Source organism: Tiliqua scincoides, chromosome 14 (genome assembly GCF_035046505.1).
Source record: "Tiliqua scincoides isolate rTilSci1 chromosome 14, rTilSci1.hap2, whole genome shotgun sequence".
Lineage (NCBI taxonomy): Eukaryota > Metazoa > Chordata > Lepidosauria > Squamata > Scincidae > Tiliqua > Tiliqua scincoides.
Genome location: NC_089834.1, coordinates 7273931 through 7292459, shown reverse-complemented (window position 1 = coordinate 7292459; position 18529 = coordinate 7273931). Strand labels below are relative to the sequence as shown.

The 18529-nt window shown below is 44.7% G+C and overlaps 1 protein-coding gene and 1 pseudogene across 6 annotated transcripts in view; both read right to left on the bottom strand.

The window, feature by feature from the left end:
- The window catches only part of ARVCF (ARVCF delta catenin family member), a 752684-nt gene that overhangs the window by 76942 nt on the left and 657213 nt on the right, over positions 1-18529 (bottom strand). For all 6 annotated transcript variants that reach the window (XM_066609736.1, XM_066609733.1, XM_066609734.1 and 3 more), the window contains 2 exons: positions 13039-13156; positions 10976-11147 (listed from right to left, as the gene is read on the bottom strand). In XM_066609736.1, the coding sequence (XP_066465833.1) occupies positions 10976-11147; positions 13039-13156 (290 nt within the window). The remainder of the gene's footprint in view (positions 1-10975; positions 11148-13038; positions 13157-18529) is intronic.
- On the bottom strand, positions 11758-11878 carry LOC136634982 (5S ribosomal RNA; annotated as a pseudogene).

The window sequence follows — 18529 nt, the reverse complement described above, 5'->3', positions numbered from 1 at the left end:
TGGCAAGGTCTGAACTGGAGCCCCCCAGATCCCCCAAATGTAATTGCTGCTCTGGGGTTTAACTGAAAAGGACATTTGCGGGAAATCCCAGCCAAGTTCTTTGGTTCCAAGGGTTGCTTAGCATTTTCTTTCTTTCTGCCTTAGTTTCAAAATTGCATCTCTTATCTCTTAATTTTATCTGGAAGCCACGTTTCCCAACGGAAAAGTCAAATGCACGCTGTGCGCATACGTGCTTGAAAGAACAAAAAAAAACCTCCTTGAGAGGAACAGAAAAGGCACGAGGCCACTCCATTAATCCCCTTTCACAACTATAACGCTTGCACCCAAGAGGGAGAGGTCAGAAGGAAACTGACAATTATAAAGCTGCTTGATCATCGTTTAAGATTTAAATTAACATGTGCTAAATGCGAAGGATTCAAATACTAAGAAAATAAGCACCGGGATGTGTTTGTACAGAACTGCAAGTGTAAGGATTTTATTGGTGCCAGCTGGAGGAACAGGAAAATAATTCTCTTTTTCTCCACCGAGGAAGTGGTCTTATGTCAACCTCAACAAACCATAGGAAAGGGTAAGGCAGTGGGTCCCCAAATCACTGGGTCACTGCAGCCTCTTCTTACTGGCTCAAATGGGCACCACCATCTTGGATCAAGCAATCCAAGATGGCAGTGCTCAAATCTTGTGAAATCTCACGCGAGCCAAGACGGTGGCATCAAATCTCACAAGATTTCACACTATCTAGGTGCTCAGGACAGCTGGTAGGATTGGCCACTGGGGATATCCCATGGTGTTCCTGTGAGTTTACAGTGATGCCCTAAGGCGCTGCAACCCACAGTTTGGGAACCACTGTGATAAGGAATTCAAGGGGACATCCCACGGATTGCTTTCTTGACGCCAATGGTCCTTAAAAGCATTTTTTTAAAGCCCCAAAAATGTATTCTCACTACAGAGCAAGTGGGAGTAATGCCCAGATATGCTAAATGAGAAAGAATAGACAAAACCTGAAACAGATGCTGTGCATCCTGACCTACCTTCGGCGAGGCAATTTAAACAATTTTGGAATGATTTAAACTCCAATCTGACAAAACCGATAGAGATGTCACAATTATTGACCATTAATCTGAGAGACAGAAGACACTGCGGAGGCAGAGTATAGAATCTTTTCCCTGATCAGACTAAGGAAGGTAAAATATTGTCATTGTACAACACAGTTGGGCTTCAATTAAAATTTGAAAGTCTTCAAAACAGCAGCAGATGCCCAAATCTTAGCACCTGCGGAGGCCCAGAATTTGAGGACAGGCAGAACAAGATTGTTTTCCCTGTGCCTTGGCCCTTGAGATGGCTGCCTGATAGAACTATAATGGATTTGGAAAGAGTTAGCTGTGCAAAAGCTTCCAGAGGTTTTACACACAGGTTTCTCTAAAGGAATCATTATGAGATTTACTAAGGTTCAGTCTAAGGAACAGCTTTTTTCACACAGGAAGAGAACTGTAGGCAATCTCATATAAAGGGGAGCAAATCCAAAACTTTTGGGACATTCCTCCTGACATCTGACAATTCGGGAAGGCATTCAAGTGCTATAGGGATACTCTGGTTTTACATATCACTAGGGCTTTCCCTTTAAGCTCATTGTTATTCATGAAGGTGAATTAATGGCAAGCAATCACCAGGCAGCCAGGGGGATTCTTGATGCTCTAAAGTTAGAATTACAATCAGATTTGGAAAATTTAGAGGATGAAGATGTCACTGCTGGATTCCTCTGATATGATAACCTATGTGTGGTCATGGAAGACAATAAGGAGAAAGGAGAGAGCGGCAGCACTGATCATCCAAGTTACTTACTCCTCTATGATTGCTGAGGGTAGCAAAGGCTTCTACAGCAGTCCTAACGTGATCTGAAGTTAGAGGTAAACAGCAAGGTGGCCAAGGTTTCAAATGCCAACAAACTAGAGAGCCAGGATGGTGCAGTGATTCAGGAGCCGCAATCAGACCTGGAAGATTCAGGTTCAAATTCCTGCTCAGCCACAAAACTTGCTGGGTGCCCTTGGGCCAGTCACTCTCTCAGCCTTTCCTACCTCACAAGGTTGTTGTGATGACAGGAGGAGGGAAGCAACCATGTACTGAGCTCTTTGGAGAAGGGAAGGATAAAAAAAGAGCTCACCCTGAGCTCTTTGGAGAAGGGAAGGATAAAAATATGAGTGATTGAGGGCCCAATCCTATCCAACTTTCCAGCACTGGTGTAGTCGCAATGCAGCTCCAAGGTAAGGGAACAAATGTTCCCATACCTTGAGGAGGCCTCTGTGACTGCCTCCCCACTGCAGGATACAGTGCACACCCCATTAGCACAGTTGCACTGGCACTGGAAAACTGGATAGGACTGGGTCCTGAGTGACTGAGTGAGTGAGATGACAATACCCCACCCCCCTTAGGTGCAAAATTAAGGCTGCAATCCTCAACACACTTACCTAGGAGTAAGTCTTGTTGAACTCAACGGGGCTTACTTCTGAGTAGACACGCATAGGACTGTGCTAAAAGTGTGTGATATGCTGGAACATAAGAATAGCCCCGATGGATCAGGCCATGGGCCTATCTAGTCCAGCTTCCTGTATCTCACAGTGGCCCACCAAATGCCTCAGGGAGCGATGCCCCTTTGCTTGTTCTAGTACAAAAAAACTAAATGGGGGCGGGCTACAGTTCCTACCTGAAATTACAGAATCTACCTGAAATCCAAAGAGGTAGAAAGAGTCGATGATTTTGATTTCCCATCAATAGAGGGCCCTTTGTCCCCACTGCTCTTTCACTATTCCCACAGAACATCTTGCCACAACTATCTGCAAAAATCCTAACATTAAGAGGATAAGAGTTCACAGGCACAAACGTTTGCTTAATGTGTTTGCTGATGATATTGCTTTTCTTCTATCTGATCTGTCAGAAGACATTCCTGAATGGAAAAAAGATAACTTCAGAATATGGACAGGTAAGTACGACTTCAGATAAAACCCATGCTTAATAAGAACAACTGTGCTTCCATATTTCCTAATGCTACAACATGACCTGTACATTTCAGATATCCCCACCAATAAGGACTCTATCAGGAGAGCCAGCGTGGTGTAGTGGTTTGGGAGGTGGACTTAGACCTGGATGATCCAGGTTCAAGTCCCCCCTTGGCCACAAAGCTTCCTGGGTGACCTTGGGCCAGTCACTTTCTCTCAGCCCTACCTACCTTACAGGGTTGTTGTGAGGAAAAAGGGGGGGGAGCAGCCGTGTACCCTGCCCTGAGCTCTTTGGAGAAATGGTGGTATTCTGTTGGCAACCTTCAGTCTCGAAAGACTCTGGTATCGCGCTCTGAAAGGTGGTTCTGGAACAGCGTCTAGTGTGGCTGAAAAGGCCAATTCGGGAGTGACAATCCCTTCCACAGCAGGAGCAAGCGCAGTCTGTCCCTGGTCTGTCTCCCTGGCTATGGGCCTTCCTTCTTTGCCTCTTAGCCTCAGTCTGTTGGCCAAGTGTCTCTTCAAACTGGGAAAGGCCATGCTGCACAGCCTGCCTCCAAGCGGGCCGCTCAGAGGCCAGGGTTTCCCACTTGTTGAGGTCCACTCCTAAGGCCTTCAGATCCCTCTTGCAGATGTCCTTGTATCGCAGCTGTGGTCTACCTGTAGGGCACTTTCCTTGCACGAATTCTCCATAGAGGAGATCCTTTGGGATCAATAAATACATATCTGGTTATTATTGTTTCAAAAAGGTTGTCAATGCAGCATAACTATAGCTATTGGGAATATCATTCATTCTGAGGTGCACCAGAGCCAAGGAAGAGGGTCGCTGGTCTTGGCAAGACCCAGAAAGGACTACTGGGAGCGCCAGCAACTGCCCTGCACTGGTGTGGCTTGTGGTGATATGATAAGGAATGCTTTTAAAAAACTTTTTCAACTTTTTAAAACGGGGGTGGGCAAGCTTTAAACTGTAGGGATCCTTGAGCTTTAACAATTGTACAGAAGAGGGAATTTCAGCAATCTTACTTTCAGAGGGAATTTCAGAATCTCGCATATGACAAGACCTGCTGAAATTCTTTCGCCTACATAATTGCCAAAGGCCCAGGATCCCTGGTTTGCCCACCCCGTTTTAAAACATTTTCATGCAGACCCCAGTATCTGCAGATATCGGTATCCGCAAGGAATCTGGGAACAGATCCCCAACAGATACCAAGGGACTACTGTGTTCAGACAAACATGAAATTGCTCAAATTTTGTTACAAAGAGTAATCCCACCCTAAAACAAATTAAACAGGAATTTGGATTGCAGGCCAGAATGCGATTATGTTGGCTTAGCTGCGTTGCAGCAGTGAAAATGACAGTTTTCTCTAAATTGGCTTTCTGGTTTCAAGCCACTCCTTGGCTGACGCCATCTGACCTGTTTTCAAAATGGCAGAAGCTTTTCCTGATATTTATCCATCAAGGAAAGTGGCCACAATTTGTCCATATATCTACTATATCAGTGATTCTCAAAGTTTGTCCTCCATTGTGCCACTTCACACGGTTCACCTACTCAAGGTATCACCAGAAGTAATTTGTGATGCCTGATGCAAGGCAGGGCACCAGGATGCAGGTCTCTTCTTGTGTGCTCCCTGGGGCATTTGGTAGGCCACTGTGAGATACAGGAAGGTGGACTAGATGGGCCTGTGGCCTGATCCAGTGGGGCTGTTCTTATGTTCTTAACTACAATTCCCAGAATGCCTTGCAGGTCTTCTTGTTATCTGGTGTGCTTCCTGGGGCATTTGGTGGGCCGCTGTGAGATACAGGAAGCTGGACTAGATGGGCCCATGGCCTGATCCAGCGGGGCTGTTTTTATGTTCTTATGTGATGAAATCATCACCAGTTACTTCTGGGTTGGGAGGCCACATGTGACGTGATGAACATCAGTAAGAGTTGCAGGGTTGATGAGAGGGCTTTTTCGAGCAGGGAACAGTATGCGTTGGAGCTCTGCCTGCCGAGCTGAGCCTCCTACCACTGTTTGTTGCGTTGTGTTGCTGCTCTTGCTACTGGACAGCAGGTGTCCAGGGGGGCTGAGAGTACCATCAGACACCACCTCAAGTACTGCTGGTGGTATCTGTACCACTGGTTGAGAAACATTGTGTTATATCATTCAACCAAGCAGGGAGGACTGGGAACCCCAAACAGGAGATGATACTTTTACCCAAATCAAATACAGTGGGTTCTCCTTATCAGCAAGCTTGGCATCCACAGATTTCAGTATCTGAGCCTGAAGTGGGAGAGGAACTCCCAGATGCAGCCAGAAGTCACTTTCGGTTCACACTGGTGTCTTCTGGTCACATCCAGAGATGTTCCGAGATGTTGGGAGGTCGCGGATTTAATTATCAGCAAAATCTGGATCTGCGGGAGTCCTGGAATGGATCCCCCGTGGCTCCTGAAGGCCCACCGCACAACTGATAATGCTCTTGATTTAGGGACACTAAACAAAATTATGAGTGAAGATGGAGTTGGATTCACAGCTAATGCTTGCCTTTCCCGTCTGGTAGTTTGTGGGACGAAATCTGAAATCCATTCTTAAGAGAAGCTTTACAGGCATGGAAGAAATGGGGTCCTAAACCAGCACCTGCCATATTTTCACTCATGCCTATCCTAGATCATCCTCTACTTTATAATACAGATAAGTATCAGCAATTTAAAAGATGGGGGGATTTTGGACTATATAGGTTAAGAGACATACATGAAAGGGAAAGCTTATTACCAGGAATTGAATCGGAGAAAAATGTAATGTGGAGGCAAGCGCTTTGATATCAAATAATACATTTTGCCTCTTATCGTGCAGTTAAAAGAGCAAGTACTTGGCTCCTGAAAATTTCCCACTCTGTGACACCTCCAGATCTAAGGGGAAGGTTTTCAGCATCTATAATATGTATCATGATTGCTGGGTCTCTGGGTCTATGAATGAATGGATGAAAGCACAAAGGCTGTGTATTGGAAGAGAAATCTCAACAAGCTCTTGGGACTCTGTTTGGTGGAAAGAGCACCGTGGGCCTGCCGTTATCTGCGGACTCTACATCCGTGGATTTAATAAACTGCGGACTAAAAATATATATATTTAAAAATCCGTACCACCTCCTGAAGACTTGTTCGCCTCACACCTGCCCATTTATGCAAGTTCAGGCAATTTACATAAATTTACGCAATTTACATCAATGTATACCATTTTGCCAGCGTGCCATCTGCGGACTTGAACATCCCCAGATTTCTGTATCTGCATGTGGTGCTGGAACCAAACCCCTGCGGATACGGAGGGCCCACTGTAGTGAAATCGGTATCTGTTAAGGGATCATCCCCGGGACTGCTAGTAATTTACAGCCTGGATAGTAGCAGGCCCTGAAGCCTCGGCCTGACTGAGCACAGCACGGCATCTTGGGAGAGGATGATGTAACATCTGGTGATGCATACCAGGTGACTGTCACCTGTATGTCACCCCATGCACCATCAGAGTGACTTTGCACTTTTGGGCCCAGTCTGATTGGCTGTAGCTCATATATATTCCAGCAGGGGCAAGCTGGGTTGTGGGAGATGCAGAGTGGAGTTTGTGCCGAAGGCTACATCAGTGTGATCCGTGATTCGTGTGCTATCTGGACTGTTACTGTTGTATATACTGTACATAGTAAAGAGGCGTTTGGTGGAGGACTTCTGCCTTGTGTCGTCTTTGTTCCCGGGAGTGCCTGCGCTCTGACCTTGGGAGATAGGCAAGCCGCGCAGCCGGACAGCGGCTAGCTGTGTGAACGTCTATCCAGCTCGCGACAGTATCACTCTCATGAAAGGAAAATACAGTGAAGGCATCATGAGCATCACACCCCACTAAAATTACACCACAGGCCCAATCCTAACCCCCGGTTGGGATGGTGCAAGTCCCTTGCACCAGCCTGAGGGTGTCACAAACGTGACATAAGGTACGTCTGCAACAACTCAGGAGCCAGCAGGCTGGCACACAGATGTGCACTGGCCTCCACGGCAATAGCAGATCGCAAGTGCGCAGGCGGCAGGCTGCAGACACATAGGTCTGGGGAGGGTGCAAGGAGGGCAAAATGGAGGTGTTTCGGGGTCGGGGAAGGGCAGGCGGCAGGCAGGCCAGTACGTAGACCAGGCCCAGGAAGGGGGGTGCCAGAATCCAGCATTTAGACCAGACCCTAACCCCCTTCCCAAGCAGCCCAGACTTACACTGGCTTACTTGGATCTGCATCATCGATTTTGGTGGCACAGATCTGAGTAGCCCCATTGGAGCAGCTGCCACGCAACACAGGTTAAGGGAAATTGATTCCCCTTACTCTGAGTAGTGCCAGAGCCAGCCCCAACACCGCTTGGATACAAGTCAAGTCAGCTGGCCTGCCTGCTCCAGCGCAGGTTAGAATTGGGCAGTAAGTATCTTGTGCTGTCAATTCTTAAAATTTTTCTTTTTTTTGGAGGGGGGAGCTGTTAAACCAATGAAATGTTCATCCATAGACCACGGGAGTGCAGTCAGGTTTTATGGAAAGACACATTTTTACCAAAACAGCTAAAGTTACTTGCCAAAACATTGCAGTGAATCAAGTTTCGGCAAATAAACTCAACTGTTCCAGACTACAAACTTGTTCCATAAGTCCTAATAGGGGTGGTGATGGTGGTTATTTTTTTTTTTTTTTAAAGATAGCCACAAGGCTGGTTGTAGAGAACAATTGAAAAGCATCTGGAAAACCATTGCCTACATTTTGGAATCCAAAAGAATGGCATCAGGCTGTAAGGGAGAAACGAACACAACCGCTGAAGTCAACAAGGTCTCAGGTAAATTCAGATTCACATGTAACCACCTGATTGATATTCAGACAATAAGTTAATAATTTAATAATAAGTTAAATTTAAATAATAAGTTAAGTTAAATATTGGCCTCTGCCTTTCCATTGGACCATTTCAGCGACGTGGAGAGGGGGGATTTGCTGCATGGGTAACAGCCTATCCTCCATACCTACTTTACCCAGGCTTCGCGCACTGGAGAGGACACTCTGTTCCAGAACCACCATTCAGAGCGCGATACCATAGTCTTCCGAGACTGAAGGATGCCAACAACAGAAGTTAATAATATTGGTAATTCTGTTTCTCCATCACTGAGTTGGGCATCGTTCTGGAAAGGTGGGCAGGCTTGATTATTGTAGTTTTCTGGGGTTTTTTTCCTTTGCTATGCTCTGATGGTTCCTACAACTCATAGCGGGTGGTTCATAAATTTCTTGATCTCACTGGAATGCTTTTGATATTCTTCCTTGATTAACATTGTTTGTTTTGGGTTATTCTGAAAAAAATAACTTTAAAAGATATGGGGGGGGGGGAAAGAGAGAGAAGAACTGTGGTATAAGGACAGTGGGCCCTTGGTACCTGCAGGGGAACCGTTCCAGGACCCTCCTGGATACCAAATTCCTTGGATAATGAAATCCACAGGGGGCCTGCACAGGCAAAGTGCCTTTTAGAAGCATCCATGAGGCCTTCAGAGGTGCGAGGAGGCTGCAAGTAACTTCCCCGTGCCTCAGAAGACCTCCTGGGTACGACTCTGGGGTTACACCTGGATGGTTTCCTGAGCCCCCCAGCTGCAAGTTCAGCATCCGCAGATGTTCAAATTTGTGGATACCGAGCCCACAGATAAAGTGAACCCTTCCGCAGGGGTAGCCAGGGACCTTAAGACGCTTGAGTTGGGGTGCCAAATGCTCACCATACCAGCCTGCTGTTGTTACCTGGTTCAGCAGCAGTACAAAGGGTCAGTCCCCCTCCTCCTTCAGTGCACTGGATTTGAAAAGGATGATGACAGAGAGGAAGCAGAGGAGAGTGGCGGGCTAGAGTGTCTCCCCACCAAGCTCCTCTGCTTTCTCTTCTGCTCCATCCTCTGTTCCCTTTTCTATTGCAGCATACCAAAGAGGGCTACTTGCGCTTCTGCTGAGCCCAGTGGCAGCCAGGGCAGTGGGGCAAGTGAGCCATTGGTGAGCAGCAAGCACCACTCTCCACTCCCTGATAATCTATTTGCCTCATTAAAGGGACGGCTCTGAAACCATAGGAAGCACAGGCTTCTTCCTAAGTAAAGACACTTACATTATAGTGCATGGGTACGGCCACTTAACCCAAGAGGGATGACGTTGCAATTTGCACTCACTTCTCATTTTGTTTCTGTCTCACTTCCAACAGCTTCTTTATCTTGGTGTTCTGTTAATTTAATTTTACTTTACAGTTTTATGTGATGCAAAAAAATAAAAAAACAAAGAAAGGTTTGTATCTTATCTCTTTGTAGCATTGATTTTCATGTTAGCAACTACCACAGGTGCCTGGTGAAGGCAGAAGGGCAGGAATGAATCCTTTTCAAATAAATACTTCTCAGTTATTCGCGAATGCAGTTATGATTACTGAACAGCTTTCCCTGGTCTGATGCTGATCATTATACAGAGGAACTGAGAATGAAAAACAAGGTATCCAATCAGCAGAATCCTTTGGTGTACGATTCCTTGCCGAACTGCACCATCAAGGACTATACCACTTCCAACGAGGAAATTACACATCCCAACACCAACAGCAGGTGTAGCTTCCACAGGGTGCACATTCAAAGTCAGAATATGCCTAGAGAGGTGGTTGCGTGCCAACATTTTGCCACTTGCATACCCTTTGGTAGTCCATTTCCATAAACTGTGCCCTTCGTATGAGCCAAATGTTTGTAATTAATATAGTTATTTCAAATTTATGTGTTTTCAACTACTGATCCATATTCAATAATACACAAATTGATTACCAGTGATAGAGATTTTAGAGGACTAACCTATCTTCTCTTGTTTGAGAAAAATAACTGAAATTGGAGCCAAGAGAATGACTGTTGTTTCCCTTAAGAAACAGGATGGGTCATTATGTCAAAGTGACCTAAAGAGATCATGATTGGCAGAACATGTAAAAAGAGGCACTTTTTCAAGTGGGTGCTCCTCTTTTTAGCAGGGGGAGAGTAACTGGCCCACCTCACCCCAGCACTGTCTGTTCTAGTGGCTGTCTGCTGGTATTCATTTTCATCTTTTTAGATTGTGAGCCCTTTTGGGACAGGGAGCCATTTAGTTATTTGTTTTTTTCTCTGTAAACCGCTTTGTGAACTTTTAGTTGAAAAGCGGTATATAAATACTGTTGATTGATTGATTGATGTAGATCAATTCCGGGATCTTGTGTAACCAAAGTTGTGGGCCAAGAAAATTTTGAAATGCAGGGCAGAATGACCTCCTAATTAAAGCTGGGACCATGCACCAAATCTGTCATAATATGCCCAATAAGGAGGTGGAAGTGATATACAGTGTCACATGGGTAACTTGTTTATCTCATGCTATTTAATGTGATTTTCTGGGTGTGGTTCTTTGAGGAACAGGATGGGAAATGAAGAGTGAAAATTTGTATCCAAACTGAATCAATTGGCTTGTGTGTAACTTACTATTGTGTAAATAAAGCTTCCAAAACCCTTTTAAAAGGTCTGTGACTGTTTGGCATTGCATCAGTGAAAAGAATCTGAAAACCTTTCCAAGACCAGAAACTAGAAGTTGCTGGGGCTTCCACAGACACCTAGCTGCCTGCCTTGCCAGTGCCACAAGGCATTCTAATACAGACTTGCCTTTTCCCGCTATTATTCAGTTTGTTTGTTTGTTTTTCAAATACCCCTAAAGGTCCTGGCAAGTACCCCTGGGGTTACATGTACCCCAGGTTGGGAACCACTGGCCTAGAGGTTCACAAAAGTAATATCAGGCAACCTAGAACTTTAAACAACAGGAATTGAAATCAAAGATCCCTGATCAATCCTTCATTCATTCCAAAGCAAGTGAGAGATCAGGGCAAAGAGAGGGGCCCTGCTCCTACGCCAGGCCTGGAGAAATGATGCCCTCTAACAAACAGGATTGTATGACCAGAGCCTTGACCCCACCAGCTCCTCTGAGGCTGAAGCAAATACTCACCTTTGGCCTTCTTTCCTCCAAAACACCCCGCATCGTCTTTTTTCTTCTTTTGAGAGCCTCCCAGACCTCCCAGCTGACCGGCTTCCAGCTCTTGATACTTGTCCGCTCCTGGGATTTCTTTGTGGACATGGTAGGAGAGGTTCCTCATGATGCACACACAATTCTCTACAGACTGTGGCAAGACGAACAGATACACACGGACAAGTATTACAGCACTGCGGTGACAGAGGCCCTAATGATGGAGGCTAACACTTGCCTTTTTCAAAGTCATTTGAAGAAATCACATTTTATGCGCTCTATGACAGAAAGCGCACTTTGTATATACAGCTCCTCGGCTTCTGCGGGGGTTTTGTTCCTGGAACCCCCATGGATGCCAAAAGTCGCTTTTAACTGAATCCACAGGTTGGGGCCTTCGCTTGACCTCTAGACACAACTGGAAGCGCCTTCCGGTTGCATCCAGAGGTGTACTGAGACTCATAGAGGCCCTTCCCTGAGCCTCAGAAAGCCCGCAGAGGTATTGGAAAGGTGCTTCCAGTTTTTACAAAAATTTCTGGTTGTGTCTGGGAAGTCCTGTCTGGGCTCTCCAGTCACAGGTTCGGAACCTGAGGTTTTCTGAGCACTAACCCCCCTGAGCACTGACCTGAGCACTAAACCCCCACATCACATCCAGTTGTACCCTTACGCATTAGAAAATGCACAGCCTCCCAAGAAGTGAAGAATGTATGTATGTATATATGTATGTATTTGGTTGGCAACCTTCAGTCTCGAAAGACTATGGTATAAGCCTACAGCACCCGGTATTCCCAGGCAGTCTCCCATCCAAGTACTAACCAGGCCTGACCCTGCTTAGCTTCCGAGATCAGACAAGATCGGGCATGTGCAGGGTAACAATTGCTTGTATTTATGTATATACATAAATTTATATGTATAATAATTTATATGTACTCACTCAATTTAGATCTCACCTTTCTCGCACAACCAAGGCGGCTCACAACCCATCATCCCGATCCCCACTGCCACAAGGATCTCCTTTGCCTGGCCTCCCCATCCCACAAGACTTCACATTTTAAATTCATTGGTGGCTGCGGGCAGCAGAGGCCTGGCCTGGCCTATATAGCTGCCTCCTGTAGGCAGTCATTCAAATGAAATTGGTGGATGTCACATTTCTCTCTCTGTAACTAACCTTAATAAAAGCAACCCATTCACTCATATCTTTGTCTTGTATGTTTATTGGGAAGTATGTGCAGAGCCAATGAGAGGTTGCATTGGGCTTAGGGCAAGAGACCTGATTGGCCCCCCCCCTTCCTAAATTTGTTTTGTACTGTATAGTTTTGTTTTTTTGTTTTTTTAATGGCCCAGGCCTCCTTGGAAGCCCAGATCCAAGTGATTTTGCCTGCCCCACTACCCCATCCTTAGGCCTGAGCGCACGGGCAAAAAATACACACACATTAAAAAAGGCATAAAACTATAAAATACATTTTAAAAAAACACCATATTAAAGGCCAACCAGCTGTAAAATGCAGCACTATTAACCATTGGTTGTAAAAACATTAAATAATTAATAAAAATCCATGTGCACCATCTTGCAACCAGCAAGCATACCCTTGAAAATCCCTACTGGGTTCCAAAGGCCTTTTGAAATAGGAAGGTCTTCAGGCCTTGCTGGAAGGCTTCTAACAAAGGAGGGGTTCTCAACTCAGAGGAAGTCCAGTCAAGAGGGCCCTATTTCTTGCTGCCATCCCCTGAACCTCTCTAAGTGGTAGCACATTCAAAAAGTCCCTTTCAGATGTCAGAAGAGAGAGGGCTGGATGATATGGATGATGGGCTGGATGGCAAGTCAAGAAGGCCCTATTTCTCACTACTACCAAGAAGGCCCTATTTCTCACTGCCATCCCCTGAACCTCTCTCAATGGTAGCACATTCAAAAAGTCCCTTGCAGATGTCAGAAGAGAGAGGGCCAGATGATATGGAAGGAGCCGTAATCTCTCAAATACGCTGGTCCTGAGCCTTCTCCTCCACCAACAGCAGGCACCCATTCAAATTACAACCACTGAGCATCTCACCTTGTTGTCCGTGTCCTTCTTGCCGACAGCAGACTGCAGAGCATGGAGAAGGGCGTCCACTAAGCCGTTGCATTCCCGAAGCCTCCTGCGAGCTTCAGCGCCATCTGAACTTACGTTCCTAAGAAAAGGAGGCAGGAAACGTTAATGCCGTAATCTTCAGGATGAATTAAGTCAGCATCCTTTGTGCTGCTATATAATCATCCGGAATCTAATTCCCTGAATTAACTACAATGGGCCCTTAACATCAGAAGAGGATCCGTTCCAGGACTGCCCCACTGATACTGAATTCTGCAGATAATGAAATCCATTTGGGGGGACGGGACTGCACTGGCAAACTGAAAGTGCCTTCCAGTCATATCCAGGAGGCCTTCGGAGGCAGGGGGAGGTCACATGAGACCTCCCCATGCCTCAAAAGACCTCCTGGATGTGACTAGAAGGCACTTCTAGACATGTCTGGGAGGTCCTCCAAGGCCCTCCAGCCGTGGGTTCAGTATGCACAGATATGGAAATCCGTGGGTGCCAGACCTGCAGAACAGGAGGGCCCACTGTACAGGCATAAAGAGATTGTTTTATGTATCAACAGGAATGGCAACTGAAGTTTTGCATGTGAAACTAGGAAGCAACAAAACAGCCTTTATCTCTGCCCACATACTCACTCTTAATAAAAGCGGTTTGTGCCCTATCTGCGAACTTCCAAGACCCTGAATTTCCCAAAAAGACATAATAGCAGACTACGTACGACCTTCCTAACACTACAGATGAAAATTAGGACATGCTTGCAAGACCCCTGTACTCAGGGGTCAAGGATCATGGCCCAAAGCTTCTACCAGTGACCACTGCATCTTTGGAAACCACTCACCCACCTAAGCACCAATTCCTGCTCAGGAGCCTGGAGAGTTGGGGCTAAAAGTAAAGCCACCACATTTCTTCAGGAGGCTGTCTGGTTTCTGTGACAAACAACAGAGGCTGTTGGAAATGTCTCCTTAGGTACATACATCAAAGGAAGTAAAACCCCAGAGCTGCTTTAGATTTCTGTTTAATCTTCCAGCGCAGCTGACACAACATGGAGACGGTCACGTTCAAGCAGGGGAATGCCCAACTCCATAGACTGAAATAAAATTATTGAAAGACGACTTGGAGTGCGCTAGAGGCACGACTCCTGCACTACAAGCTGAAGCATGTAGGAGGGGGCATCTCCGATGGCATCACTAGGGGGTGCAGACCACACAGTGTGTGGCAAGCCAGCTGGTCTGGAAGCGCTGCAATGGGTGGGTGGCCTGGGACAACCACAGTGAGCTGCTGGTTCGCAGTAAGCCAGGGCAGTCTGGAGGCACTGTGGCAGGTCTGTGGTAAGCCAGCCACCATCTACAGGCACCATTGCTAGTAGCTGGTCTGCAAAGCCAGCCCCATTCTCACAAGAGGACAAAGGCTGGAGCGAGGCTAGATGGGCCAGGGACATGGGGGTGACGCCATTAACGCACTAGGTGGCACCCAGTTGCATAGCTAGAGGGGGTGCAAAGCACTATGTTTTGCAGGGAGCCTCACCGCAGCGGGCAACTGGTCACCTCCCCTTTGGAGCCATTCCAAGCAGGGGGAGCAAAATGGAGGCGAATGCATTGAAGCAGGGAAGCGAATGCCTCCGTTTTGCTCCCCCTGCTTGGAATGGCTCCAAAGGGGAGGGGCCGCTTGCACACTGTGGTGGGGATCCCTGCAAAAAATAGTGCTTTGCACCTCTTCTAGCTACGCTACTGGTGACAACAACCCTGGTGACGCCGCCGGGCACCTCACATGCTGCAAGAAGGGATGAAGTACACCTTGAAAAACTAAGCCAGTATATTTAGACTGGATGATATTTAGAATGGATGATGGGCGGATCCCAAAGGATCTCCTCTATGGAGAACTCGTGCAAGGAAAGCGCCCTACAGGTAGACCACAGCTGCGATACAAGGACATCTGCAAGAGGGATCTGAAGGCCTTAGGAGTGGACCTCAACAGGTGGGAAACCCTGGCCTCTGAGCGGCCCGCTTGGAGGCAGGCTGTGCAGCATGGCCTTTCCCAGTTTGAAGAGACACTTGGCCAACAGACTGAGGCAAAGAAGGAAGGCCCATAGCCAGGGAGACAGACCAGGGACAGACTGCACTTGCTCCCGGTTTGGAAGGGATTGTCACTCCTGGATTGGCCTTTTCAGCCACACTAGACGCTGTTCCAGAACCACCTTTCAGAGCGCGATACCATAGTCTTTCTTTGGGTTTTTTTCTCTGTTTATTTATTTATTTAACTATAATAAACATAAAATAGAAAAACAAATACATACATAAACAAAATTCTAATAAAGCAGCACGAGCGAAGCCAAAACATTCCCATACTTATAATCCAAATACATACAGTCCAAACATTAACAAATATTAATCTATACCACTAATACTTCAAAATCAATCTTCAAATCCAAAATACCTCAAATCCCCATCCTCTCTCTGATTCAAAAAAATCAATAACTGGACTCCAATTCTTCAAAAAGTTTTCTGTTGAATTCTCCCTAAGCAAAATTGTTAATTTATCCATCTCCGCATAATCCATAAGTCTTATCCACCATTCCTCCACTGAAGGTATATTCATAGTCTTCCAATTTTGAGCATAAAGTATTCTGGCAGCGCTTATCATATACAAAAATAACACTTCATTTTTTTCTTTCCACATACTCATCTGTCATACCTAATAAAAATACTTCTGGCTTCAATTGTATATTTGTTTTTAAGATCAACTGTATCTGTGCGTGAATTTGTGACCAATATTTTTTAACTTTTGAACACGTCCACCACATATGGTAAAATGTTCCCTCTTGTTTCTTACATTTCCAACAACTATTGGACATAGTTTCATACATTTTGGCTAATTTACTTGGTGTCACATACCAACGATAAATCATCTTATATATATTTTCCTTAATGTTAACATTCAAAGTAAATTTTGTCTGTTTTATCCATAATTTCTCCCATCTGTCCATTGAAAGTTCATAGCCCACATTTTTTGCCCACTGGATCATGCATTCCTTAACCTGTTCATCTTCTGTTTCAAACTTCAAAAGCAATTTATATATTTTAGATATTACCTGCTCATCTGATCTTAATTGTTTCTCCAATATTGTCTCTCCCTCTTCAAAACCATATAATTTTTTATCAATTTTAAATCTTTCTAATAATTGTAAATACATAAACCACTGGCAGTCAAAACCCTCTACAATCAATTCTTCTCTAGACTTCAAAATACATTGACCTTGATTACATTTCAATAAGTTCTTATACAATAACCATTTATCTCCTGGTACAGTTCCCAAACCAAAATGTGCTTCTTGTGGTGAAGCTAAGAGTGGAATTTTGTTGTAAAACCTTTTCTTATAACGATTCCATATCTTCCACAGTGCATGTCTAACATAATGATTCTTGAATTCCATATTCACTTTCAACTTATCATACCAAAGATATCCATGCCAACCAAATCTTAAATCATATCCTTCTAACTTCAACAATTTTTTGTTTTGCAACAATATCCATTCTTTAAGCCACAGAAAACAACATGATGCATAATAAGTCTTCAGATCAGGCAGTCCTAAACCTCCTCTTTCTTTTGCATCTTGCAAAATCTTAAATTTCACTCTTGGTTTTTTCCCTTGACATATAAAACCTGTCACATCTTTCTGCCACTCTTTAAAAGGTTTATCAGAAAGTAATATTGGTATATTCTGGAAAAGAAAAAGCATTTTTGGTAGTACATTCATTTTAATTACAGATATTCTTCCCAAAAAAGATAATTTCAACCTTTCCCATCTTGCAAAATCTTTTTTGATTTCACCCCAAACTCTAACATAATTATTTTAAAATAACATACAATTTGTGTTTGTCAAAATAATACCTAAATACTTAATCTTCTTCTCCACTTTGAACCCAGTCTTATTCATCAACTTCGATTGGTCTTGTTCGTTCATATTTTTAGATAAAATTTTAGTTTTCTGTTTATTTATCTTAAATCCTGCTAATGATTCAAACTTCTTCAACTTAACCATCAACAACTCTATGTCTTTTAAAGGTTTTTCTAAGATCAAAACCATATCATCTGCAAATGCTCTTAATTTAAAACATTCATTTTTAATCTTTGCACCATGTAGTCTTTCATCTTGTCTAATATCTCTACATAACACTTCTAAGGCAAGTATAAATAAAAGTGGCGACAATGGACATCCTTGTCGTGTTCCCTTTTGAATCTCAAACATTGTTGATAATTCTCCATTTACCTGCACAGTTTATGATGTATAAATTGACTTTATCCATTGAATAAAGTTCTCTCCAAAGTTCATCTTCTCTAAGACAGCAATCAAGAAAGTCCAACTCAAATTGTCAAACGCCTTCTCAAAGTCCAAAAAAATCAATGCTAATTGTTTCTCTATCCTTTTATCATAATATTCCAGCAAATCCAATACTATTCTAATATTATCACTCATGTGTCTTTTCGGTAAAAAACCACATTGATCTTCATGTATAAGATTTTGTAATATCTTCTTCATTCTGTTTGCTGAAATTGCTGATCTCCAATCTGTCGTCTCAGGGCTGGGAGAACCCAACATACAATAGCCTAGTGCAACATCTAACATTCACACCCTGCACTGAGAAAACTGCAAAAGCAGAAGGAAATACAGACTTTTTATATATATAAAGAGTGGGCTGAAAAGGCCAATTGCTGAAAGGGCCCAATGGCTGGTCACTGCCAAATGGTCACTGTCAATGGTAGGCCAGAGAGCAGGGCATCACTAGCAGATCTTCAAGCTTGGGCAGGTTGACAGGGGATTAGGCAGTCCCTTCAGGTAACTCGGTTCCAGGAGCAACGGACAACGGCTGTATATAAAAGACAATTCCCGCAGTATGAATTGGGAGAACAAACAAATTGGAAAGTGGGCACAGTTGGTGCAAAATCTGTATTACTTGATCTTATCTGCTTGGGTCATGCCAACGACCGGTCAAAGCTTCCAAACCATTATCAAAGTACCAGCAGTGCTGAGAGCGTGATAAGATAGCCAACCAGCTCAAGGAAAGAGGGTATAGCATGCATGCATGTGCCATGGGGGGCAAAGGACAGGATTTTGCCAGAGGGTTCCCCCAGACCTTCCATTTTCAACAGGCGTGCACAGTGGAGTGCCGCAGAAGGTCTGAAGATGCCACAGGAGTTCGGAGCACAGTAGTGGAAAATAGCTGAAAAACCCATCCAGGTTCTGAGCTCTGTTTCTAGTGCTCTGCTGGCAGAGGAAGAGAGACAATCGATCACTACAGAACAAATTGCTCTAAAAACAGAGCTGCAGAACCCAGACGGGTCTCCCAAAAGTGACATCCCAAGAAGCAAAGAACACAGAGGTGACCATAGATGTCTGTGAGCCATGAGAAGGAAACGCCAACCTGAGCTCCGACTTCTCCTCAAGGCTCCTCTGGTCCTTACTGGGACAAGT